The 27,468-nt window shown below is 40.9% G+C and overlaps 1 protein-coding gene across 1 annotated transcript in view; it reads left to right on the top strand.

Moving 5' to 3' along the window:
- SLC29A4 (solute carrier family 29 member 4) overlaps nt 1-25,034 on the top strand; it is a 60,657-nt gene extending 35,623 nt beyond the window's left edge. The window contains exons 5-11 of the mRNA XM_052000059.1: nt 1,875-2,003; nt 5,802-5,876; nt 8,537-8,802; nt 15,861-15,996; nt 16,813-17,000; nt 20,679-20,919; nt 22,507-25,034. Coding sequence (XP_051856019.1) covers nt 1,875-2,003; nt 5,802-5,876; nt 8,537-8,802; nt 15,861-15,996; nt 16,813-17,000; nt 20,679-20,919; nt 22,507-22,649 — 1,178 coding nt within the window. The 3' untranslated portion in view covers nt 22,650-25,034. The remainder of the gene's footprint in view (nt 1-1,874; nt 2,004-5,801; nt 5,877-8,536; nt 8,803-15,860; nt 15,997-16,812; nt 17,001-20,678; nt 20,920-22,506) is intronic.
- Nucleotides 25,035-27,468: the final 2,434 nt, after the last annotated feature.

Genomic DNA, 27,468 nt, shown 5'->3' with positions numbered 1-27,468 from the left:
TAAATAAAAAAAGAAAAAATTAACATGAAGAAAGTAGAGCCAAAAGACCATGGGCTGTATAAAAAAACTATATAAAAACTATCTACAAGTACAGCAGGGAAAAGAGAAAGAAAAATGGTTGAAGTTAACAGAGGGAAGATAAGCTGTTATGAGATCTGTAGGTTAATTAGTTGCAAATGTATTTAATTGATTTTAATGTGGCAAATTAGATTCAAAATAAATCACTTTCTTTTTTTTTTTTAAATGAGTATCAGGTAATCATAAATTTACAGCCAGAAGGGACCTTTAGTCCTGTGGGTCTCAAACTTTTTGGTCTTAGGTCCCTTTTTCATTTTGAAAAATTATTGAGAACTCTTCCCCCAAAAGCTTTTATTTAAGCAGTTTATATCAATAGAAATTCACCAAATTGGAAATTAAAGTTGATATATTTTTTAAATATTTTCATTAATTACATTTAAAATAAGGACAATATAAATGACATTTTCTGAAAAATGACTATATTTTCCAAGACCAAAAATATTTAATGAAAAGAGTAACATTTTTCCTTCAAATTTTTTTGGTTGTTTTTCAGTTAAGTCTGATTCTTTGTGATCCTATTTGGGGTTTTCTTGGCAAAGATACTGCCATTTTCTTCTCCAGCTTATTTTAGATGAGGAAGCTGAGGCAAACAGAGTTAAGTGATTTGCCTGGGTTCATAAAGCTAGTGTCTGAAGGTTAGATTTGAATTCAAATCTTTCTCCAGATTCAGTGCTATTCACTGTGTTACTTAGCTACCTCCATGTTATAGGTAGGATTCAAAGTGGGGGTCTCTGGTGCTAAATCCATTACTCTTTCTATTATGATCTCTAAGGTCCTTCCCAGCTTCTACCATTCCATGATTATTGATCACCTTTAATTCTCAACAATTCGTGGTCATAGAAGGACAACACTTGTCACCCCTCCATGCCATATCTTTTGGCATCCAAAACAAAACTACTTCAATCCTCTCCATCCCTTCTAGGCACAAGCACTGGATTCCACTGGGTGAATGTGAAATTAATCTATTCATTTACTCACTTCTTTTTAGACTGCCTTAATACATATAGCTTTCAGCAATGCCGGTTTTATCAGAACACTGACTATTGGGGATTAGGACAATGAGAAAAATTAGGTAGCTGATAGATTCCCCAGAGGAGCTTTTTCTCTCCATAGCCTATGTGATGTAGTGAAAGACAGCACTGAGTGCTGAGTGAAAAGATCTGCTATTTTTTACCTATGTAACCTTGGGCAGCTAGATGATGCAGTGGATAAAGTACTGGATCTGGAGTCAGAAAGCCTTGAATTCAAATCCAGTGGCAGACATGTTTACTAACTGCGTGATACAGGGCAATTCACTCAAATCAATTTGCCTCAGATTCCTCATCTGTAAAATGAACTGGAGAGGGAAATGGCAAACCAATTTAATATCTTTACCAAGAAAACCCCAAATGAGTCATGAAGAAAACCGAAAATGATTGAACAATCATAAAACTTTGAGTGAATAACCATCTCTCTGTATTGGTTATCCTTAACATTTTTACATATCATAAGCCCTCTTGGACAGTATGGTGAAGGGGTTCAATGAACCCCTTCTCAAAAATAATGATTTTAAGTGTATAAAATAAAACACACAAGATTACGAAAGAAATCTGTTATGATCTCTAAGATTCCTTTCCATTCTAAATCTGAACCTTACATGGATAGAACAGAAAACTGAGGTTGAAGCTGAAGCTACCCTCCTGACAGACTGCTTGGGGAGAAGATATGGAGCTCCTTCAGAGCCTTAACACAGGAAATGAACTCTAGGTCTCCCCCAGCCTTACCCCTGACTATCCTGTATATCTTCTCATCTTCAGGTTACTTCTTCGCAGTGGGCCCCCTCCTGTTTGTCAGCATCTGTGATGTCTGGCTGCAGCTCTTCTCCCAGAGACAAGCATATGCCATCAACTTGGCTGCTGTGGGTACAGTGGCTTTTGGTTGTACAGGTAGGTTAAAGCACCCTAGAGTGGGGAAGGGTGCAAAGGAATTCCAGTGACTCCTTTCATTATCGACAATGCCCTAGATTGTCAGGCAATCTTGAGGTAGATTGGGGAAGGTTGAGCCTAGGGAAGCACAAGTTTGGGGAGGGGATGGGGCCTGAGGAAATGTCTTCTGTTGGGGCTCAAATGCATTCTTAGGCCTTGAACTAGCCCACGAAATATTTATCTGCTCTGAGGCCGACCTTCTTCTAAGGGAGTTCAATGGCCCTGGGAGTCCTGATGTAGTTCTAACCCTTCAATTGACCTCAATTCAATTTGAGGTAGAATCATCTCCATGATATTAAGATTTGGGGAGGGGGACAGAATCAAAGTTCTCCTTCAAGTCTGATCTTCAACCTGATCTCTTGGCTACAGGAATTCACTAAGTGGTACTGGAAGGAGGAAAATCACCATTTCACCCTCATCCACTTTTGGGGGAAGGGTGGGATTTAACTGACCCATGGTCAGCTCTCCAAGGAGGGGGCTCTTCCAGATACTATCTTTCTAAGGGGTAGAATGGAAGAATGGTTCTAAAATTAGGAAAAACCTGAGTTCAAATATCTCCTGTAATGTTTATTACCTGTTAAATGTTGGGCAAATCTGGACCTCAGTTTCCTTATCTGTAAAATGAAGAGGGTGGACTCAATGGCCTCAAAGGATCTTTCTATTTCTAAATCTTTGCTTCTGTGATTTCCTGAGTACTTTATAAAAGGGAAAATGGCTTGATATCTGGTGATCCTCAATAACTGAATATTCCTCCATCTTTTCCAATATATGTGGGCAACATACTGAACCTGCTCATACCCTCAGCCTGTAGCTCCCAAAAGCTTATATTCTGATAAATCATGATAAAGAATGGCCTGGATGGTACAAACATTGATTCTTTTTTTAGTAATATTAAATTGAGTCAGGGATTTATGGGATGAGGAGGAAGAAGAAAAGAAAGACTTCTGCATTATGTCTATTCTATTCACAAGCAGGAATCAGTTAGCTCAGTGGGATTCTTTATATGTCTGCCCTGAGGGAAGGAACTTTCCAAGACCTTCATACTATCTCTGTCAGCAGCCCAAGATGGTGCAACTTGCTAATGGTCAGAAAATGTTCCATCTGGTTGCCACAGTCTGGCAGATATTTCACCCACTAAAACCTAGGCTTCTGCCAGCTAATTGGCACTAACTATTCCCACCAATATTTATGTTCTGTTTTATGGCTTTTTATGAAGGGTAAGATGGGCAGCCTGCAGACCCACGGAGCCTTGCTCCTCCTTGTCTGCAGTGAGAATCCAGAGGGTTCTCTGCTCCTTTCACTTCTGCCTTGGGTAGCCTGGGGATGGAGAGTTCAGGAAGGGCTCAGATCCCCAGAGCCAGATATGGAAAGGCAGGTAATATGGGAGCCTGTCCTTCCTTCCTTCTTCTTCACTTTTGAAGGGAGTTGGGTCAGTGAGGGAATAGGCCTGATCAATAATCCATCCATCAATAAGTATTTATTAAATATCTACTATGTGTCACATACACTGCGAGGCACAGGGATATATAAAGATAAATCTGAAACAATCTCTGTGTACATATATATGCACACACCCTTGCATCAGTTTTGTAATTGTGTGTGTGTGTGTGTGTGTGTGTGTGTGTGTGTGTGTAATTGCAAGACTGATACAAGGTAATTTTTAGAGGAAAGAATTAAAAATTGGACTTTTCCAATGCCACTGTTTTTGTGCCTGGTTTCAACTCCATAGACAAGAAGTCTCTCCCAGAATAAGCTCATCACTTTTAAACTCAGCACCAGGCTTCTCACTCAAGGCTTGATTAATGCCACCTCCCTCAGCCTCCTCTCCCCTCTGATTAGGGCTGAAGGGTACTGTAGCCAAATCTTGAAGGACTCTGGAAATTCAAAGAAGTGGAGCTAAAAAGGTTACTTTCTAGGTAGAGTGCTTCTTCTAGAAGTAATCATAATAGATAACATGTAGCATTTACTATGTGACAATATAGCATTTTATAATTATTATCTCACTCATCCTCACAACAATAATAGGTACTATTATTATCCCTGTTTTACAGATGTGGAAACTGAGATAAATAGAGATTGTGATTTGTAAAGTCCAAGTATCTCAGACTGGATTTGAACTCAGTCTTCCTGAATCCAGACGCAGCATTCTATTCACTTTGATACCCAGTTCAATTCAATTCAATTTAACAAGCACTTATTAAATACCATCTGTCAGACTCTATGTTTGGTGCTGGGGATAAAAAACAAAAACATAAAACATACCTGCCCTCAAGGAGCTTACATTCTATGGGAGGTGGAGGGGAGAGGTGTTTCTTGTGATTTTCAATAATAGTCTCCAATGAATATGTCATCAACCAATCAAAGATTGGGAAGAGGGATCAAATCTCACCCTCCCCATAAAAGTGGGACTTGTCTCCAACACAACTACATCTGTATTTATCACCCAAAGTTATCAAACTCCTCCACTGTTCAAATTCCCAATTTCCAGCCTTCTGAGTCACTCCTACCCTCCTGGGTAGTTTAAAACTAACCTCTTCTCAGGCACTCACAGCATTAACTACATGGTGCCACTGGGAAAATCCCTACTCCTACTTCCACCCTAACATACCCACCTTCCCTCCTTCCACCCCTCTACCTTATAGCTGCAGCAGGAACCTCTGGGAGGACTCTGCTCCCAGGAAGTGGGCCATAATTAAGAATTCCACTTGTCCCTTTTTATTTTGGATGGGATAAAGTGAGTCATCAGAGTAAGCCATCATGGATGTGTGATAATCATTACAAGACCCTTCTCTCCAAACCCACCCTTCTTCCCAGGTTCCTTATTTCTGTCAAAAGCCCTACCATCCTTACCCCAAATCATAACTTTGGTGTCATCTTTGACCCTTTATTTAGTTTCATCTTACACATGTCTATTTACTTTACAAATTTTGTTTCTACTTCACAACATTTTGCAAATCTGACCCATCTTTCCACTTTATCACCTTTTTTAGTCCCTTATCACCGCTCACCTGGATTCTTATAGCAACCTTCTCATTGGTCTTGCTGTCTAAGTCTCTCCCTACTCTATTCTATCCTCCACCTAGCTGCCAAAGTAATATTCCCAAAGTGGAGGCCATTTCCTTCTAGTCAATAAACTCCAGTGGCACCCTATTGATTCTAGCATCAAATATATCATCTTTATTTAATTCTTTTCCATTTTTATTTTTGAGTAAATTTTGTAATATATATAATAGGCAAATACAGGTATGTATGTAACACTGAGACTCAAGCCTGCATATTTACATGAGATTGTTATTGTTCATGGAAAGAATAATTACTATCCAGGCCTGAAGGAAGGCTGTGTTGGAGACTAATCATTGCCTCTACCAATGAGAAGAGTCCCATCCGATGCCTAAGCTTGAACCTTGGGTTACATACTTACCTGTATATAGAGAGTCATATATGCAAAAGTTTAGGTTAGAACCTATACATATAATTAATATACATATAACATGTGTATATAATTACATTTATATGTAGTTAATAAATATCAAACTACACATACAGTGTGGGGGGAATCTCAAACATGTTTTACTGGTGGGGTGCATGATTGAAAGCATTTGGAGATCAGTAACTTAGGGGACTAATTAAAAAGTTTTAAAGATTTCAAGTCCAGTTTACAGGAAATTCCCACTCTTTCTTCCCCCCACCTCACTATAAGGGTGGGGAAGTAATAACATATCTTCTTTTTCTTCTCTTACCCTTCCCTCTCTCTTCAAGTGCAGCAATCCAGTTTCTACGGCTACACAGGGATGTTGCCCAAGAGGTACACCCAGGGGGTGATGACTGGGGAGAGTGAGTATCTGCATCCATCCTGCATCACTGGCAGGCTTCCCTAGCTTGGTTTTCTCATATGGTCACTTTCTGGTCTACCCCAACAGGAGGTATGGTAGGAAATAAGGAGTAAGAAATGCATTGAGGTGATTTGAAGTGAGTTCCTTTTCCAAAGGTCATCCTGAAGTCTTTCTTGCTTGTTACTGGTGTGGAAATGCTGGGGAAAGGGTGGAGGATATAGTAGGGCACAGAAACCAATGAGAGAGGCTATTCTCACTTTGAAGAAGCTGGTCTAGGACCCTATAAGGCCAGACCCTGAAGCAAGATCTGAGGTTTCTGATTCCTATTGCTCTCCTCACTGCTGAAGATCAACAAAAACATGCCTGACCAAGGCGTTAGCCAATGAGAATAAATCAGAAGAACCTGAAATTTGGGTCCCAGATCCACATTTTTAAACAGAGATGTCAAAACATTTAGCCTGAGGGCCTGACTGCTCATAATCCACAACATTCTCAAGTGCATCCTGAACCAGATTAAGATGTAATTGAGAAATATTTAACAAAATAAATAAAAATACAAATAAAACATAAATAATATTATATTTTAAAATTAAGTCAAGATTTGGGGGATCATTAGGATTTAGTGGTTCCCAACTCTATTTGACACCATTGGCTGTCCCCTTTTCTTTATTTGCCTTCTCTCTTCCTATAAAATGTTAGCCTTTCTTGAAATGAATGAAACCTCACTCCAGTCTGAGAGTGTGGCAAGTTTGGATGGACTTGGATTTGTGTGCATGATTAGGTTTGGGGAGCAGGGAGGAACAGTTTAAGGATTTGTGGTGGGACACTCCATTTTGGGGGGAACAGTGTGTTGGGGACCATGAGTGTGTGCAATGTATATATTAGCACTGGGGTAGAGTAGTATGTGTGTGTGTGTGTATATATATATTTGTGATTGGCTGTATGTGTAAGCAGTGCATATATTTGTGCATATGTGATATCTGTATTAGGACTGCTAGGTTGTTGGTTTTTTATTTTTTTAAAAAGTTAATGATGCATTTTATTTTTACTTTCCAAATATTTCCAGATTATTCCAATTTATGATTTGTGCTCTTGTAACAAAGTAAAACAATGAATAAAACTAACAATATGTTATCATTAGCTGAAAGGGCATGCAACCTTCCACATTTTCCTTTATTCTCTGTTTTTAAGTTCTTTTTAAAAATTAAAAATGTTTTATTTCCCTTCTATCCCGAGTCCAATAGGAAAAAAAAGAAAAATAAATTTCTTGTAACAAATACACATAATCAAGTCAAAGAAGGAGCCTGTTATTAGGTCAGCCTGCCTCAAGTCTCTCCCCATTCTAATCCATCCTTTGTTCAGCCACTTCCCCATTCAGTTAACTTCAGTGGCATACTATCACCTCTAGGATCAAATACAAAATCCTGTCATTCAAAGCCCTTCAAAACCCAGCACCTCCTCCCTCCTTTCCAGTCTTCTTACACTTTACTCTCCAACACATATCTTCAATCCAGTGACAATGATCTCCTGTCTGTGCCACAAATAAGATACTCCAGCTGTTAGCTCTGGGCATTTTCTCTGCTCTAGAATGCTCTTCCTCTTCATCTCTGCTTACTGTCTTCTCTGGCTTCCTTTAAATACCAACTAAAATCCACCTTCTACAGGAAGCTTTCTCCAACTCCTCTAAGTGTCTTCCCTCTTTTATTTACTTATTCATCCATCCATTTAATAATTTGATTGATTTATTATTTCATATTTATCATTATTAATATTTATGATTTATTATTATTATTATTTATTCATTCTTATCATTTATTCAATGTTTAGTCTTTGTTATTTTATTATTTCTCATCCTTTGCACAAATATTTGCTTATTAACTCCTCCATTTAGTTATGAGCTCCTTGAAGGAAGGGACTATCTTTTTGCTTGCCTTTTTTTTTTTTTTTTTTGTATCCCGGGCTCTTACCATGCTGTCCAGCACATAATAGGTGCCTAATAAATGCTAATTGACTGACAGGCAAATTTCCTCATTGGAGATATTGCTTATATACAAGATGCCCCCAAATTCTTCAATTTTAAGTTCAATTTTAAGCAAGCTGTTTAAAGGCTGTTTTTCTTTGTATATATTTGTGAGAGCTAAGTGTACAATGTCCCCAAATTTTTCAATTTTAAGTTCAATTTTAAGCAACTGTCTTAAAGACTATTGGTTGTTGTTTGTTTTTTTTTTGTTTGTTTGTTTGTTTTTTTTTTTTTTTTTTGGTGTATATATGTGAAAGCTATGTGTACATAGTATGTGTAAATTGTTTATATTTATGGTGGGACTAGTGTATTTGTGGTTGGATGCTTTGTGTAAGCAGTGGGTGAGCATGCTGTATATTTGTGTAAAAGTTTGGGAGGGGAAGTGTGTGTGTTTGTAGGGGGAGGTTCTGTGTTTGTGTATTCGTGGGGGGATCGGGTCCATTTGAGGAGGGCAATAGTATGTGTGCTTGTGAGGAGAGAGAGACTAGGATGTAGGAGTGGTGTATGTGGGGAGCGGAGTAGAGCTGTCGTCTCTGTAAGGAGCAGGGTATTTGCATGGAGTAGCATGGTGTCTAAAGGGGGGGAGGGTCAGCTCAGGCTCCCCCAGACCCTGATCTGACCCCTAACTCCCCCTTGCTCAGGCACTGCCGGAGTCATCATCTCGCTCAGTCGCATCTTCACCAAGCTGCTGCTGTCAGATGAGAAGGAGAACACGATCATTTTCTTCTTCATCTCTATCGGCATGGAGCTCATGTGCCTGCTTTTGCACGTGCTGGTGAAGCGCACCCGCTTTGTCCGTTACTACACTGCCCGATCCCAGGAGGGCGCACCAGAGCTCAAGGGCAGCGTGAGTGCTGGCTCAGGCTACCGCGTGCACCATGACGTCATTGCCGAGGAAGTGCGATTTGTAAGTTTTTAGGAGAAAAGGGGTGGGGGAGGCAGACTCACCATGGGATCTTAGACTGAACGCATCCAAAACTAAGAGCCCTCCTTTGGAAAGCTCCCATAAACACCCAGATCCCATAAACTTATAAGGAGAGAAATATACACATACTATTCCCTGTACACTACTCTCCCTTCCCATATAACCTTCCCCAAATTACATGTACACACACGTTATTTTCTTTCGAAAAAACAAAGTCTATACATTCCTTGTATGCACATTACTTACATTAAAAAAGCCCTTCTCCTTCCTACACTGCCCTCTGATAATCAGAAGACATCATCACTGTTTTAAAGTGCTGCTGTCTGGCTAACATAGTGATTTTAGGGATGTATCTTCCTGACTCAAGACCCAGGTCTTTATACACTGTGCAAAGAAGCATAAGGCATGATCCCTGTCCTCCAAGAACTGATTGTTATTGAAAAGACAAAAATATATATGCATGAACAATAATTAATCCTTTGCAAACCAGAAAGTGCTACCCATACAGGACTTCTTACTATTTTTGGAGATTGATTACAAATAGAACATAATGAATGAAGTCCTGAAATGAAACTATAAGTGCAGAGGTAATTTAGAGAAACAAGACATTGTGGCAGCTGATACTTGAAAACTAGGTAAGAGTCTATTTATTGAATATTTATTGAAGATCTAACGTGAAAACTGTTTTAGGTGTTGGGGCTACATAGACAAAATGAAATAGTCCCATCCCTCAAAGAACTTACATTCCAAGAAGTTTTCAGTATGCAAATAAGTTAAGAGGAGCAGAGAAGACATTCCAAGAAAGATTATTTAAAAAAAAAAAAGTTATAAAAAGTATCTTCATTATTTTATAATTTAAAAAGTATAAATAAGATTTTGTTTTTGTTTTTTTGCCTAAGAGACATAGTCTCATAGTGAACAGAAATAGTAATAATAACAATGATAATGACAACTAATTTACTACGTGTCAAGCACTTTACAAATATTATCTCAAAAATCTAGCATTGGTCCTAGGAACATCTAGGTTCAAATCCTTCTAAACACATGCTAGCTTTGAGATTCTGAACAAGTCACTTGGAGTTAAATCAACTAAGACTATAAATTGAAAAAAAAAAAAAAAAAAGATAGTACTTCCCTCATTGATAAAGAGCAAGTCCTATAGGAGAAGAAGTAGGACTTCTGACCTCAAGTCCACTTCATCTATTGGAAGAGGGAGTTACCTCATTGGGGAGTTCTCTATATCATTGAAATCACAGGTCCCATACCTGTATAATTATCCTTCCTACATTGCAAGATAAAGCTTGGCACCCCCATGATTTGGAAAATTTTCAATCTCCCCTTCTTACCAGAGCAGAAGTCTGAATTATTATGTTATTTAAAAGTAAAATCTATTGATGTTTTACAATACTATACATATATTTTATACATACCTGAGTATCTAAAGTTTATCTGTATAGTTAACCAACTTTCCTCATGTCATCTATGGCTTCCACAAAACTCCCCCAAAATTCCCATTTAATTTTTTATGTTGACTCTCAATATATGAAAATCTCAATGGAGTAAGTCTCAATGTAGAAGGGAAAATTATACTTAATTTCATCCTGGGGAAGTATCAAAGGTATATGAACTCACAGAAATAGCCCAGGACATGCCCAACACCTCAAACTAGTGGGTCACCTCTGCCCCCAATGAAAAGGTGACACAGTAGATAAGAGTGTTGGGCCTGAACCTGAGTTCAGATTCATACTTACTATCTGTGTGTGATCCTGGTCCAGTCTCTGCCTATAAAATGAGGATAAACATAGCCTCTACTCACTGAGTTGTTCAAGGATCAAATGAGATAACATTTGTAAAGTGCTTAGCATAGTACCTAACACATAGTAAGTACTTAATCTTGTTCCCCTCCTCTCCAATTTGCTAACACAATTTGTTAAATCTGCCTAAACCAGGATTAAACTAAGTAGTCTCAAAGACCCTTTCCTTGATCTATGGTTCCATGCTCCTTTGAGATGAGACAGTTTTCTTAGTTGTAAAATGAGCCCAAAATCTATGAGTTACTGGGGGCATAGGCCACTCACTTTCACTGCCCCATATTTGCTAAAAGGCCAAAAAATTACATCCCACCCACTGGTAACAGGCAACCTCTAGTCTTCCTAGAGGGGAAGAAGGAAGACTTTTGTCCTCAAGTTCACTTCATCCAGACATTTTGGATTCTGCAACTCTAGTAATATACTCCAGCCTTGTAGAATCATACACTAATCACAAATCTGCCTGGGGCTAAATCATAGGGAGAAAGCCTGTGATGTCCCTGAGGTGCTACTCATTAAAGTCAAAGCACCTTAGTGCAGTTATGCTGGGAGAAAGTGATCAATCAATCCATTAATCAATAAGCTTTTTTGTGGTTCAGTCATTTCAATTCTGTCTGACTCTTCATGACCCCATTTGGGGTTTTCCTAGCAAAGACACTGGAGCCATTTCTTTCTCTGGCTCATTTTGCAGATAAGGAAACTGAGGGACACAGGGTTAAGTGCCTGACCCAGAGTCACATAGTAAACGTCTAAGACTGGATTAGAATTTAGGAAGATGAGTCATCATGATTCTCAGCCACAGCATCTAGCTATCCCCAATAAGCTTTTACCAAGGGTCTATTACATCCCAGGCAATGTGCTAAATGTTGGGAATAAAAGATAATAAGGGACTCCTTATAATGCATTATGTCTCCAAAGAACTTATGTTCTAACAGGGAAAATCACATGGATAATATAAATATATAAAGAGTAAATACAAAATAAATGCAGGCTATTTGGGAGAGGAAGGGCATTAGCACCTGGGGCTGAAGTGGAGATGAGGAAGGGCCACATGCTCAATCACAGAGGAAGTAAAAGATTTTACCAGATAGTAAAGTGAAGGTATGGATTTCAGGCCTTTGCAAAAGTATAGAAATTGGAGGTAGAAAATCATGTATGAGGACCTAAAGAGTCCTTTGAAGGATACCTTCCACCTCTGAAGGCCCAAAGGACATAGGACCATAGTTTTAGAACTCCAAGAGAACCCTAGTCCAATCCCTCATTTTGCAGATGAGGAGACCAAGTCACAAAGATGTTAATTAACTTCTCTGGAGTTACAAAGTCAAGTCAACAAGTCAAAAAGTATTAAGTACTTTTTTGTGCCGTGCACTGAGCATACAAAGAAAAACAAAAGCCAACCCCTGCCCTTTAGGAGTTCAGTGGGGGAATCAGAATGCAGATAACTATGTACCGACAAGATATATTCAGAATAAATTGGAGGAAGACAGATTTAGAGGGAAAGTAGTCCTTGTCTAGGGACAGCCAGGGGAAATGTGCAGAGATGGGAGATGTCTGACATATTTGAGGAGCAGTTAGGAAACCAGTATCACTAGAAGCTAGAGTATAAAAGAGGAAAATAAGGTATAAGACTGGAAAACCAGGAAAGGTTGAGGTTGGGAAGAGCTTTAAATGTTTAACAGCATTTTATATTTAATCCTGGAGGCAATAGAGAGCCACTGGAGTTTACTAAATAGGATAGGAACATTGTCAGGCCATGTAGGAAGGGGCAGGTTATGAAGAGTTTTAAAAGCATAAACCACATGTTGAGTGAAATGACTTGGTTAAAGTCACCCAGATAGAGAGGATTTAAAATCCAGTGCTCTTTCTTCCATATCTACATCATATAATATTAAAGGGAACTTCGTTTTTGTCTTATGATATAATATAATATAATATATATGAGAATGTTTCCTGCATCATATAATATTAAAGTGATCTGTGTTTTTGTCGTATCCCCTTCCGCATCCCGAAGCGTAAACATGCTAGAAAGTCTCTGAAGCCGGGAAATCCTTGGCAATATCTCTCCCTGCAGACTTGAGGCCCCGGGGAAGCGGAGGCTGTTTGCCTCCAGCGGCCCCAGCCCCAGGGTTTTGTGAATGGGAGATGACAAAGCGGGCCAATCTGCCCCAGCTTCCTGCCCATCTGGCCCCAGAAGCTTATTTCTCAGCCAGTGGAGCTCGTGAACGGGCGGAAGATCTCTAACTTGAGAAGGATGTATGAGAGCATCCCCGCCGATGGGCACCAAGGGAACGTTTGCTGGGCTAAGCAGAATGCTCATTTAAAGGCAGGGACTTTGGTCGGCTCCCACCACAGCTGTATCCCAATTAGCCTGATCAAAGCAGGCTGCCCAGCTGTTCCTGCTAAGCATGGAATGCCATCTGGTGGTGGCCAGAAGTAACGCACCTGCCTTCTGCTCTAAAGGGCTGGAGTGCGGAAGGACTAGTTAGTCCCACCTCCTCATTTTCCAAATGAGTTCACTGAGGTCCGGAGAGGTTAAGGGTCATACAGATAGTAAGTGTCTGAGGAGGACTTGAACCCAGAGCTTCCTGCCTCCAAGTTCATCCCTTCATCCACGAACCAAGATACTTTAATTCCAAAGTCCTTTTTACTTTACCATGATGTTCCTTATGGCCCAAATTCTTAAAACGTGGATGGTGACCCCATATGGGGTCTTATCTGAATTTGGGGGGGTCATGAAATTATGATTTATTACAAATGTTTGATTTTTATACATTTTTAAATTTTTTTACATTTTATGTTTTATATATTTTTTTATTTTATACATTTTATGAAATTATTTTTATCCCAGGGCCACATAAAAATTTCTGGAACAAAAAGGTCATAAACAGAAAAAGTTTAAGAATCCCTGCCTTCTAACTCTGAGATACCACTACACACCTGTCAGATTGGCTAAGATGACAGGAAAAAATAATGATGAATGTTGGAGGGGATGCGGGAAACCTGGGACACTAATGCATTGTTGGTGGAGCTGTGAACGAATCCAACCATTCTGGAGAGCAATCTGGAATTATCAAAATTTTATCCAAAAAATTATCAAATTGTGCATACCCTTTGATCCAGCAGTGTTTCTATTGGGCTCATATCCCAAAGAAATACTAAAGAAGGGAAAGGGACCTGTATGTGCCACAATGTTTGTGGCAGCCCTGTTTGTAGTGGCTAGAAACTGGAAAATGAATGGATGCCCATCAATTGGAGAATGGCTGGGTAAATTGTGGTATATGAATGTTATGGAATATTATTGTTCTGTAAGAAATGACCAGCAGGATGAATACAGAGAGGACTGGCGAGACTTACATGAACTGATGCTAAGTGAAATGAGCAGAACCAGGAGATCATTATACACTTCGACAACGATATTGTATGAGGACATATTTTGATGGAAGTGGATTTCTTTGACAAAGAAACCTGAGTTTCAATTGATAAACGATGGACAAAAGCTGCTATACCCAAAGAAAGAACACTGGGAAACGAATGTGAACTATCTGCATTTTTGTTTTTCTTCCCGGTTATTTATACCTTCTGAATCCAATTCTCCCTATGCAACAAGAGAACTGTTCGGTTCTGCAAACATATATTGTATCTAGGATATACTGCAACATATCCAACATATAAAGGACTGCTTGCCATCTAGGGGAGGGGGTGGAGGGAGGGAGAGAAAAAAAATCGTAACAGAAAAAAAAAAAAAGAATCCCTGCTTTCTGAGACCTTTTCTAATGGTGGAAATAGCATGTAAATAAATATATGTGTGTATATATACATATATATATATACACATGCATATCTCAAGATATATAGAGGATAAATAGGAAATAATTAATAGAGAGAAGGCACTGGAATTGAGAGGAGTTGTTGAAGGCTTAATGTAGAAGGCAGAATTTCAGTTGGAATTTTAAAAAAGCCAGGTACACCAGTAGGCAGATATGAAAAAGACTGTTTCAGGAATGGGGAACAATTAAGTCCTAAATCAAGAAGCTCTGATGATTTTTGAACAGAGAAGTTGTTGTTTTTGTTCTTTATCCTTTTAAGAGGACCATGGCATGGGAAGGTGATACCGTGACATGCAAGTAAATTGGATTTAAGTGAGGGAGGGCTGTGCAAGGGCACCTGCCTCCCTTTCCCCTCCAGAGTCATCTGGGTCCAGGGGCCAGACATAGATCAGGAGGATGGGAGATGGCCCTGGATGCATTGAGAAACCTAGGCCTTTTTAAGCTAAGGTCTTCAACAGTTCTCAGTTGACTGAGGATGTACCCATTTGGTGATTAAAGCTGGATAGTAATTGAGGCAAAAGAATCTCCTCTTTCACCTAGTCAAAAAAAAATCTAATTAAATAAATCAATAAATCTGGAAGAGGAAGACCTTCAGGTTTTCTGGGCAAAGCAGAAGTGATTTCTATTTATATTCAATCTGAGTCAGATCTCAGGAAACTCTCCAGAGGCCGAAGTCAGTGGGGACTTTCTCAACCTAGCCTGAAAAGGTTCTTACTTCCCCTGCTCCTTTTCTCCCAATTATAATGAGGATTTTCACAAAATTGGTAGCGCCTCAGCAGTATCCTCTACAAAGTGAGGGAAGTGGGGTAACACCTCTTGACAGAGAGGCAATAGACTCAAGAGGCAAAATGAGATGTATGCTTTTAGATGTGACCATTTGGGGAATTTGCTTTGCTTGACTGTGTCTATTTGTTACAAAGGCTTTGTTTTAATTTGTTTTTCCTTCTTATCCAATGCAAAAAGTAAAAAGGTAAGGTAGAATTAAAATAGAATAACCCTCCCCCCCCCAAAAAAAAAAGGAAAACAAAACATCATTGAGATAATACAGAAAATACAAAAGGTTAGATAAGCAACATCCTTTGAAAATTACAGGTTAAATGTATTATACGCTTAAAAAGAAAAGCAAGGCATATTTAATAGGGATCCAAATTTCATGTACAATGTTCTCTCTTTTTCTGTTCTACCACAAATATGCAAATACCCCCATTGTTAAGTGTAGAATATAAATAAAATAATTACTTTTAAATGAAGAGATTTGGTTAGATGGTGTCTAATATCCCTTCTAGTTCTGATGTTCTAGGATGCAAGTCTCTCTTTGAGTGCAGACTGATGATCCCTTCTCCCAAGATCCAGCTTACCCTGACTCTTTTCCCCCTTTCTTCTCCACCACCTCCACCTTTTTCAGGAGGATCGGCATCATGGTGCAGGAGGTTCCCCTCAAGGCAGTGTGGGCCATGAGACTGAACTGGCTGGTAGTGGAACCTACATGAGATTTGATGTCCCTCAGCCCAAATTCAAGAGAAGCTGGCCTGACTTCCGAGGTAAGGAGAAGGGTATCCATCCCAATTAGGCTAGAGAGTTGGGGACAGGAGAAGAGTGGGGAGAAAAAAAGACAAAATGTCTTGCCATTCTTCCTATTACTATTACTATTGAAAGTTAGGTCATGGTGCGGGATTTCGGAGTCCCTTTCACTACTTTTCATGGGGCCATCCAAAAGATATCCTTTGGTACCTCCTTTTGCCCACCAGATTAGCAAGGATAGTCTATCCAAGGATAGAATGATGGCTGGACAATTCTATACCATCCAATTCTTAAATTGGCTTAGCCCTTGGCAAATCAGGCGCTACTCTATTTCAAGGGCTGTATTCCTCCAAAAAAAGAAGTCTGAACCAGAGGCACTCTAAACTTGATTTTGCCACTGATTATCTGTGGGTGGCTTTATTTTTTAGGACCTTAATTCCCTATTTGTAAAATAAGAGGGTTGGACCAGATAATTTCTCAGAAACTTGGGCCTAAGGTCCTTTTTTTTTTTTTTTTTTTTTTTTTTTTTTTGGAACAACCAGTAACCAAGTGGTTTCCACAGAAACTGGGGGAGAAATTTGAATCACTTCTGGGGAGGTGGTGAGTTGATGGAAAGAACACTTGACTTTGAAGAACTGGTTTCACCCAGAACTGGGTTCAAGGTCTAGCTTAACCACCAAGTGATCTTGTATGAATGTATTTTCTTTGTAGAAGGAGGAGTTTGGACTCGGTGGTCTCTCTGGTGCCTTTGGGTTCAAATATTCCGATTCTATGATGGGAAAAGAAGGGGGAGGGCCCGTACTGATGACAAGAACTCTGGTGTTTCCTTCTTCCAGCCATGATGCTGCAACGTTACGTGGTGTCCCGGGTGATCTGGGCCTACATGCTTTCCATCGCCATGTCCTACTTCATCACACTGTGCCTCTTCCCTGGGCTGGAATCGGAGATCCGCAACTGCACTCTGGGCGAGTGGCTCCCGATCCTCGTAATGGCCATATTCAACCTCTCTGACTTCGTGGGCAAGGTAAGACCCAGGCTCAGGCCCCTGCCTGAAAGGGCTCTTTAGGGATGCTCCAAGCAGACAACTGCTCACCTCTGCTTTCTGCATCAGCAAAATAGCTGGCCACCTCCGTGTTCTGACTGGGAAGACCATCCCATATCAATTATCTCAACAGCCCTACCCCCTTTAGTTTTTCACTTTCTATCTTAACATCTGAGTTTTCCGTTTTTAGGAAGCCTATATTGAAATGCAAACCTTTTTGGGAGTAGTCACCTTATTGTAGATGAGCACATCCGCTGGATATAAGATAGGATCCCAGAAGCATCAATGCCCTTTTTTCCTTTTCTCATTCCTCCTGTAAGAGTACCTCATCTTTCAGACTTCTATCCTCATCTTCCCTAGCAATACTTCACCCCTTCTCTGCCCCCATCTCTTCAGGGCCCTATTCTCTCTTAAGAGTTAGCCAGATATTATCTATCTCATATAACATAAAATTTTATTTATTTTTTATTAAAGCTTTTTAATTTTCAAAAGGTATACATGGATAGTTTTTCAACATTAACCCTTGCAAAACTTGTGTTCCAATTTCACCTTTCCACCCACCCCTTCTCCTAGAGGGCAAGTAATCTAATATATGTTAAACATGATAAAAATATAATATACAATTTTAGCCTAATTAAACTAGTTCCCTCCTCTCCCATCATGAGGGTAAGAACATATGATGCATGTAACTGCATTAGAAATGTCATGTACTTGATGGTATATATACGATGAATAACATATTTCTTGCTTTCTCAGTGGGTGAGGGAGAGGGTTGAAGAGAGGAAAAGAAATTAGAATCAAAAATTAAAATTAAAAAAGGAATGTCATGTCCTGAGACAAGTTAGTAGGAGAGCTATTGTTAGGAAGAACAATGGATATCCCGTACATGATAGGCAGCATTATGCCTTCCTTGAGAGCCAGGGTGGTTCAGAGAGAAAGCACTGACTTTGAACTGGTTTAACCTGAATTCAAATCTAAATTCCACTGGGGGCTTTTGGATGAGTCACTTATTGCTCTAATTCTCAATCTCTTCAACTAAAAAAAAAAAAAAATGATAATATTCTGGCCTAAATCCCAGGGCTCTGTAAGAATCACAAGTAAAAAGAAAGGAATTTGTTCATAAGAGGTTAGAGGTCTTGGATCCCTTTAGGTGATTGGTCTAAATCTTGAATTTGGTTATTCAGGAATGTACATTAGAGAATCTTGTTCTATTTGATTTTAAGATGAAAGTCCCCAAAAGCCAAGCTGGACATGAAGAGATTCCAGTTTTCCATAAGAAAGTAACTCCACACTTTGCAGCACTTTCCTAAACCCTAGACCCTTCTATTTTGAGTTCTAGAGTTCAGATGCCCAGCAATGAAGCATCTGCCACTCTGAAGCAACCTCATCCTGGAGAAAGACCTGACACGAGGGATCCTCAAACTTTTTAAATAGGGGGCCAGTTCACTGTCCCTCAGACTGTTGGAGGGCCAGACTATAGTAAAAACAAAAACTTTGTTTTGTGGGCCTTTAAATAAAGAAACTTCATAGCCTGGGTGAGGGGGATAAACATCCTCAGCTGCTGCATCTGGCCCGTGGGCCATAGTTTGAGGACCCCTGCCAGTGACATAGTCCCATCCTTTATTTGGGAGTTGGCGTCAATGACCTGTCATGGCCATTTATTATCTGCATGACCTAAAACAAGTGACCTCCCCTTTGAGGCTGCAGTTTCCCTACTATAAAATAAGAAGTTGGACTAAATAGCCTCAAAAGTCCCTTCCAGCTCTAAATCCTTAATTCTTTGACCCTTCGGTGGCCTCCCAAAAGATCATCCTGACCACAGTCTCTCCACTTTTCACAACACTACTAGATTAATTTGCCTTTTGCATTGATGTTGTTCAGTCATTTTAGTTGTGATTCCATTTGAGGTTTTCTTGGCAGAGAAGTGGTTTGCCATTTCCTTCTCCAGCTCATTTGACAGATGAGGAAACTGAGGCAAACAGGTTAAGTGACTTGCACAGCTACTCTCTGAAGCCAGATTTGAACTCAGAAGGAGTTCTTTCTGATTCCAGCACCAGCACGCTATCCATTCATTGCATCACTTAGCCACCCTGGACATATCACTTTTTCATAGCCACCCTTCAGGGATCTCTGCTGCCTTTCAAGTAAAATGTATACTCCTTTGCCTGGCATTGATGCCCAACCCCATCCAGCCCTTCTGTACTTTTCCAGACTTATATCACTCCCTTCCACGTAATCTGCTCCAGCCAATTTGGACAAATCTTTGTTCCTTAAGCTCACCCTGTCCTTTCCTTACTTCGTACTTTGTTTAACACTGTGCCTGCCTATTCCTGGAATTTCCCATACTGAATTCCTGTAATCCTTTAAAATCTAACTTGGTCAAAGGATATGAATAGGCAATTTTCAGATGATGAAATTAAAGCCATGTATACTCACATGAAAAAAATGTTAGAGCACTATTGATTGGAGAAAGTGCAAATTAAGACAACTCTGAAGTACCACTACACACCTCTCAGATTGGCTAAGATGACAGGAAAAGATAATGACAACTGTTGGAAGGGATGTGGGAAAACTAAGACACTAATGCATTGTTGTTGGGATTGTGAAATGATCCAGCCACTCTGGAGAGCAATTTGGAATTATGCCCAAAGGGCTATTAAATAGTGCTTATCCTTTGATCCGGGAGTTTTACTACTGGGTCTGTATTCCAAGGAAATCATAAAGGAGAAAAAAGGACTCACATGTGCAAAAATGTTTGTAATGGCTCTTTTTGTGGTAGCAATGAATTGGAAAGTGAGTAGATGTCCACCAATTGGGGAGTGGTTGAATAAATTATAGTATATACATCTATATTTTTATGAAAAATGCTCTAAATTTCTATTGATTAGAGAAATGCAAATTAAAACAACTCTGAAATACCGCCTCCCAACTTTCATAATGGCTAAGATGACAGGAAAAGGTAATGATAAATATTGGAGGGAATGTAAGAAAACTGAAACACTAATGCATTGTTGGTGAAGTTATGAAATGATCCAACCATTCTGGAGAGTAATCTGGAATTATGCCCAAAGGGCTATAAAACTGTGCACACCCTTTGACCCAGCAGTGCCGTTACTGGGTCTATATCCCAAGGAACTCTTAAAGGAGGGAAAAGGACTCAAATGTGCAAAAAATGTTTGTAGCAGCTCTTTTTATGGAATCATGTTGGAAGGGAAATTGAGTAGAATTTCTAGAAAATGAGTAGAAGCCCATCGACTGGAGAATGGCTGAACAAGTTGTGGTACGTGAAGGTAATGGAATATTATTGTTCTATAAAAAAATTTTTCCACTTAAATGTTATAATTTTCCTCTCTGGAATGCTCTCTTGCTCCTTTCAACTTATTTTGTATCTTGAAGGCTCTCCCAAGTTTTCCTGGTTTCAGGATGGGCTCCCTAATCAGTGTGCAACACTTTCTGACTTCTTCAGTATTCTGTATAATAGTTATTTGGGTTATCCCCTGACTAGAACATAGGCAATACAAGGGCAGCAATCTTGTCTTATCTTCCTCAAGTGCCTAGAAGAGTGCCCCACACATGGTCACTTGGCTGACTTTCGTTGTTATGGCTCCTGACTGGGCACCATGTCCACTGGGGCTCCCATGCTTTTGCTTTGTCTTACAGATCCTGGCAGCCCTGCCCTATGACTGGCGAGGGACCCACCTCCTCATCTACTCCTGCCTACGGGTGGTCTTCATCCCTCTCTTCATCTTGTGTGTGTACCCCAGTGGGAAGCCCACCTTCAGTCACCCCGCCTGGCCCTGCATCTTCTCCCTCCTCATGGGCATCAGCAACGGCTACTTTGGCAGTGTGCCCATGATCTTGGCTGCGGGCAAAGTGAGCCCTGAGCATCGAGAGCTTGCAGGTATGGGGAGCGGGCTCAACATGAGTTAGTCAACCTTGGGCAAAGCAGAATATCTTAAGGAGCTCAGCTTCAGAAGATCTCAAACTCACCACTGGATTTAAAAAAAAGCACAATTTCCCATCCCAACTACTTCCTCACTCCCTCTGTGCCCCCTCATGCAGGGTTTTTATAGTTCATTGGAGCAGGAAGAGACCTTTGCAATGATATTGTTTAATTTTGTAATTGTAATTTTCAGCTGTAATTTTACAGTTGAAGAAACTGAGTCCCAGGGAGATTATTTCTTGTGCCACTGTCATTTATTGAAATGATCTGCCCTCAGCAAAAAGTTGATGCCATTAACATTTATTTTTAATCATCCCCCTATGTTTTTCCTGCCCTTTCACCTCATCTGCTGCCCACCTGTGGTTCTCCCTTCAGGCACCCAGTATTTTCATTCTCCTGTGCCCCTTTACCCACTCTTGGTACAGTCTCTGCTCTGTCGATGCTCATCTCAGCATGAGAAAGCCAGATGGCACTGTCTGTCTTGAAATCAGGAATACCTGAGTTTGAATCTTTCCTTAGATGTTTGCCCAGAGTGTGCCCAAAGCCATATACTTAGACCTTGGACAAGTCACTTAACTCTAATTTTATCTATAAAATGGGAATAATAATAGCATGTATTTACAAGGGTAGCTGTGAAAATCAATTGAAAAAGGGAATTTCTCACCAGAAACTCCAATGAAATTCTTTCTCACCCCCCAAAAAGGAAATGAGACATATTCTATGTGATTCCAGAGAGCAGTGGGCGACACAGATTCTTATATCAAAGAATTTTCCAGCAAATAAAGCTGATGACAAAGGAACAGTCTACTTTGTGAGGGGGTAGTGAGCTTCCTGTTACTAAAAGTGTACAAGCAGAAGACAGATAACCATCTGTCAGAGGTGCAACTGAGTGGAAGGAAAAAGAATAAGCATTTATAAAGTGCTTACTGTGTGCCAAGCACTGCACTAAGCACTTTTAGAAATATTAAATAAATTTTAATAAAAATAAACATAGAATATAATAAATAAAATAAGTTTATATTATAAATCATGTCAAATATTAATTACTTTGTATTGATTGGTATATTTATCAAATATTTAAATATTATTAGATATTTCTATTTATTTTGTTTATTAAATGATTATTACTATTAAATTTTCAAATATTGAATAAATATTAAATATAAATTATCAAGTGAAATATATAAAACCTAAAGTTTATATACATAAAGTAAATTTAACTCATTTGATCCTCACAAGAGCACCATGAGGTAGGGGCTGTTATTATCCCATTTTACAGAGAGACCTGATTTTTAGGTCACACAGCCAGGAAGTCCCATCTCTCTGACTCGGACCTGGTGCTCTCTTGTGGACTCTCTCAGTAACAGGCACCTCCTTCCCCGTCACTGATTCTCAGATGCCCCCAGCTCAGGGGAGGTCCGGGGATGGGCAGGGTGGGCAGCTGAGCAGAGGCAGGCTGGCGTCCCTTAGTGGGTCCCTCCCTTCCCCCCCCTCCTTGGTCCCCCAGTCAGGAAGGCTGAGCGGGCGGTCCTCTTCTCTTTCCAGGTAACACCATGACGGTTTCCTACATGACAGGACTGACCTTGGGATCAGCCGTGGCGTACTTCGCCTATAGTCTCACCAGTACCTCCCACAGCACCTGCTTTTACACCGAGACCTTCAACACCACCTTCACATCAGGGTACTGAGCAGCCTTAGGGCCCTGGCAGGAAGTTCAGCTGGCTGGTGTGTGCACGGGGGGTGTGATGGGGCTGTAGGTGCAGGCTGGGGTGCCTGGATCCCGCAGGGACCTTTTATTCTTCTGCTTGTGTGTAAGTTAAGCACCCTCCCTTCCCCCTGCACCCCATAGCCCAATCCCCTAGAAAAAAATCCCCAAATTTCAGAAAGCCTCATCCTCCCCTCTTCTGTCTGACAGTAATAGGAAGTCTGGGAGTCAGGGAGTGTGTGAGAAGAAGTCTCAGGGCAGGGCCTTAAAGGGGCTGCATCCCCAGCCCTGTCCTGGAGGATGTGAGTGAGTGTGTGTGCCCCCTGAAGATTCCTCTCTCCCCACCTCCTGCTTCCTCCTGCCTCCTGCCCCACTGATGGATTCTGACTCTTGGGGTACAACCTGTGGGGCAGAGATTGGGGCTCGTGTGGAGGCAGCAGGCCAGGGAGGAGTCCAGCTGAGTCAAGGCAACCCAAAGCCTTACTATAACCAAGCCATGCACCCCAGTCCTACACCAGGCCCAGCCTGGAGCCCCACAGTATTGTGGAGAGGGCAGGAAGCAGCAGAGGAGATGACCCTGGGGGGAAAGAGCAGTGAACCCTCTGAACCCTTCAAGCAGCCAGATTCTCCTCGATTGTAGATGGGGTGGCTCCTAGGCTCCCAGGAGTTCTGGGAGAACCTTTCTCAGGCAGGGGCAGGCTAAGGCCAGGGCCAAGGCAGAATCCTGAACAGGATCTGGTGAATCCTGCCCCCACCCCCAGCAACACCCCCAGCTCTCTTCCCTCCCAGTATTAGTCTTCCTTAAACCAAGAAGATTCAGCTGAGGGATGCTCTGACTAATTAGTCAAGCCCAGGGATTACTTCCTCCTGGCAGGAGGAAGAGGGAACCCTGGTCATTTTTGTCTGTCTAACTTCCCTGCCTATCTATTCTCAAACACTGTGTAACTTGCTGTTCTATGTGTGGGCTGTTCAGAGAAGGAAGAGCCCAGAACAGATGTCCGGAGTTGTTGCTGCTCTGAAGTTGGGGGTGGGAGAGAGTACGGCAAATGTGAGACCCAACACTGGCACTCTGGGGGGGGGGTTCCTAAGAGATGTAGGGTGACCCAGAAGCAGGATGGGGTGGGGGTACCCTCCCACCATTTTGACCAGGACAGACAACAATGGGTCCTATGGTCCCCAAGGCCATGTAGGAAAAAAGCCAATCTCCACTATCCAGTTGGCAGACCATAGTCCAGCCAGTCCTTTCTCCTTTAGCCAACACTCTGCCACCACTACCATTCTCCCCTTTGTAGGTGCTAGAATAATTTTTACCTCTCCAGAAAAAAAAAATCCTTGCAGGGAACATGAGATGGAGTGAATGAATTCTGTGAGATCAGTGTGGTCCAGTGGAAAGAATTACTCAAAGGATTTAAAAGAGATCTCAAGAAGTCTCCTAATCCAGTTCCCTCATTTTAGATAAGAAAGCTCAGTCAGACCAGGCAGAGCTACATGGCTGGCAAGCAGCAGAATGTGGGATTTGGACCCCAGCTCTCCCAGCTCACATCTTTCTAGTGCTCTACATGGGCTAGGGGTCAGAAGAGAGAGTCCTGGTCCCAGCTCAGTCACTGACATGCTGCATGAAGTGGGACAAGTCACTCCCCCACCTCTATACCCCAGGTTTCTGTTTCCCCCTCTATACAAGAACATTTTGAGTTGATTTTGGGGTGCTCTGTAGTCTCTGACATTTTAGGGTTTTACTGAGAAGAGAAAGGAAGCTTCTTAGGGAAAGAAGTAAATTACACTGGCAGGCGTGTGATGGGGGGTGAGGGCAGTACTTGGGTCTTGGGTCTGCTCTGAGGGGGTGCAGACAGACACTGCAAGGTGGCAGCCAAAGGAAATCACCCTAGTTTGGAGATGTGCCAACAGAAGAGACATATCTATTTCAGCCTGGATGCAGTCTTTATTTCTCCCAACCCTCCCCCTATCCCCAATCCTCAGCATTAATTTATTCTTTACCTGGATAAAGTTTGGCCAGGAAAGTTGGGGTGGGAGAGGGAAATAAGATATTTTTTACAGATCATAATGGGTTGCCCTCAAGGACGTTAGCAATGGGAGCTTTGAAAAGTCTTCTCCATGGGAAAAAACGATACCGACTGGTTATTGGTGGGCAATTGAAGGAGAAAAGTCTCTGATCTCCGACCTTTGCCCATCTCCACTGCTCAATTCTCTGATCCTGCCTAGAGGAAGATGGGAGCTCCCTCAATAGCCTGCGCTCTCCCTGAGGGGAGTCCTCCATTCTGTACCACTGAATTTTATTGTGTGTGTATATATCTGTCTTACATAAAAATGTACCACTTTGACCATTAAAAGATCATGTGAAAATATATAAGAGGCAGAGGAAATATTACGGCAGAGGGCAGATTATGGTCTTTGAAATACTCTAAACTCCATATATTTTCAATATGAATGTAGAGAATTGTGTCATCTCAGAAATACAGTCCACACATCCTCCATCCCTGTCTTCTCACTCTTGCCCTCGACAAAGTGACTTCCTATTGCTTGCCAAGATGCTAAGGGGAGGGGAGAGGAGGGGAAGAAAGCAAGGAAATGAGAAGGAAGCCCACTGATGCTTGGAGATGGAGACATTGGGGCAGGATTCTAAAACCCAAACACAGTCCTGAGTGGATCTGGCAGATGGATGATGTCCTTCCCAACCCTGAGCCTCAGTTTCCCTAGTTGTAATGAGGGATCAAGGAAAGAATTTGAGATCCAGGGACTCTAGGACCTTTGGATAATGGCAATCAACTGAATAAAACTGGAATTAGTCCCTCAACAGACTTAACAACAAAACCTTTGAAATTAGGGGAGGCTATGCATCTCATAGTCCTACTCTTTCCAGGGATTAAACCACCTTTGTTTGAATTCCTTCAGTGATGAGCAAGTCACTACAGTTCATTCCATTTATGATGAACAGATTTTATTAGGATCATAAGAGCATAAATTTAAGACATTCGGGGATATTAGAAATCCTCTGGTCCAAGCCTTTCATTTTAAAGAGAAGGGAACCAAGACCCAGAGAGATTAAAATGATTTGCTCAGTCACAGACTATTTTTCCTTATATAAAATCTACCTCCTTAGGACTTACACCCATTGCCCCTAGTTCTGCTCCCTGAGACCATGCACAAGAAGCCTTAATTCCTCTTTCACATGAAGACAAAGTCTCTAGAAATAATATAGTCTTTCACTAGTTGCGTCTCTGCAGAAAATTAGGACTTGTGCAAAGATGTTCTGGTAAACATTTAACAAAAGGCTCTCTGGGTTAAAAAAAAAAATCTAGTCTACTTTTAAGTTCAATGTGCAAGTCAGGTAGATGGTGCAATAAATAGACTACTGATCTTGGAATTAAGAGCTCTGAATTCAAATCTTCAGACATTTACTAGCTATATCAACCTGGGTAAGTCACATGTCCATTTGCCTAAAAAAAAAAAAAAAAAAAAAAAAAAGAAGAAGAAGAAGAAGAAAGAAAACTTAATCTGTATTGTTAATTTTTTTCTATTACTTTTTAAAGTTGATAAATCAACAAAACAATAAACCAAGTCCTGATTTATAGCATTTTATGATTTCCAAGATCAAAATGCTTGCACTAAAATTTTAACAATCAGCTTTTCAAGGCTGGGAGCTAATTCTAGCACATCCCTGCTTTTATCCCTCCCCAGGAGTGATTAGCTTACATGTTCCAGGTATTGGATGAACACTTTTTAAAATGTGAGAGACCCAAGCTGAGTGCAGCCCTACAGAAAAAAGCAGCATAGGGCTTTGGACCAGTTATGGGAACAGTGAAGCTTCTTGCTCCAGTCCCAAAGTAAGATGGTGCCAGCAGATATTACCCTTAGAAACTAGCCTTATTTGTAAGATGGACTGTGTAATGGAATCCGAATCTACTTCTCCAGGTCCTGAGGGTGGACAGCTTGCTGGAGCATGGATTTATACAAGGTTGATGAGCCCATGAGTCACCTAGTTCCATTGGTTCTGCTTCCTTTTCCTGGGCACCAAGGGAGGTGGTGTGCCTGTAAATGAATAACTAGAGTCTTTCTTAGAATATTTATTATTTGCAAAGTGCCTTCCTCACAACATTTCCCTTTTACAGATGGTAAAACTAGGGCTGTGCACAGAGGTGATGAATTGCCCATGATTACCCAGTTAGTGAACATCAGAGCTTGAATTCAAATCCACCGACCCCACTGACCATTGCTTTTTCTCTTAGGTCACACTGCTTCCACACAATGGGTATAGGGCTAAGACATGGGCCAGCTCCCCTCATATAGGATCTTGGGAAAGCCTGGAATCAGGAAGGGCTAAATCCTAATGGTCACTGACACTAACTGAATTTGGGATCTTGGATGAATAATTTCCCTCTCAACTTCAACTTCCTCCTGTGAAAAAAATGAAGAGGCAGGATTATTAAATTCATCTTTGGGCCTTGCTTTTTCTGCCAAGCAGCAGACTTTCCCTCACCTCCACTCAGGGCTTCTTGAAAAAAAAATGGGTTGGTGACTTGCTGGGTTTAGGTCCAGATGGTATCTCAGAGGCTTCCTAGTCCTAATCTCTTATTTTCCAAATTAGAAAACAGGATTGAGGAAGTTAAGTGACTTGTGCAACATCACAAAAGTAATTCATGGCAGAGAAAGGATTCTAATCTCAGTATTCCTGTACCCCACTCCTCTAAATGATGGGGTTTTTAGAATTATGCAGAAATCATAACTGCCCACCCAAACTAAACACCGATAGTCTACCCCCAAAACCTAGGATGTTTCCAACTAGA

Source organism: Antechinus flavipes, chromosome 1 (genome assembly GCF_016432865.1).
Source record: "Antechinus flavipes isolate AdamAnt ecotype Samford, QLD, Australia chromosome 1, AdamAnt_v2, whole genome shotgun sequence".
In the NCBI taxonomy this organism is placed as follows: domain Eukaryota; kingdom Metazoa; phylum Chordata; class Mammalia; order Dasyuromorphia; family Dasyuridae; genus Antechinus; species Antechinus flavipes.
The sequence above is the reverse complement of the archived record's forward strand: the minus strand, read 5'-3'. Positions and strand labels throughout refer to the sequence as shown.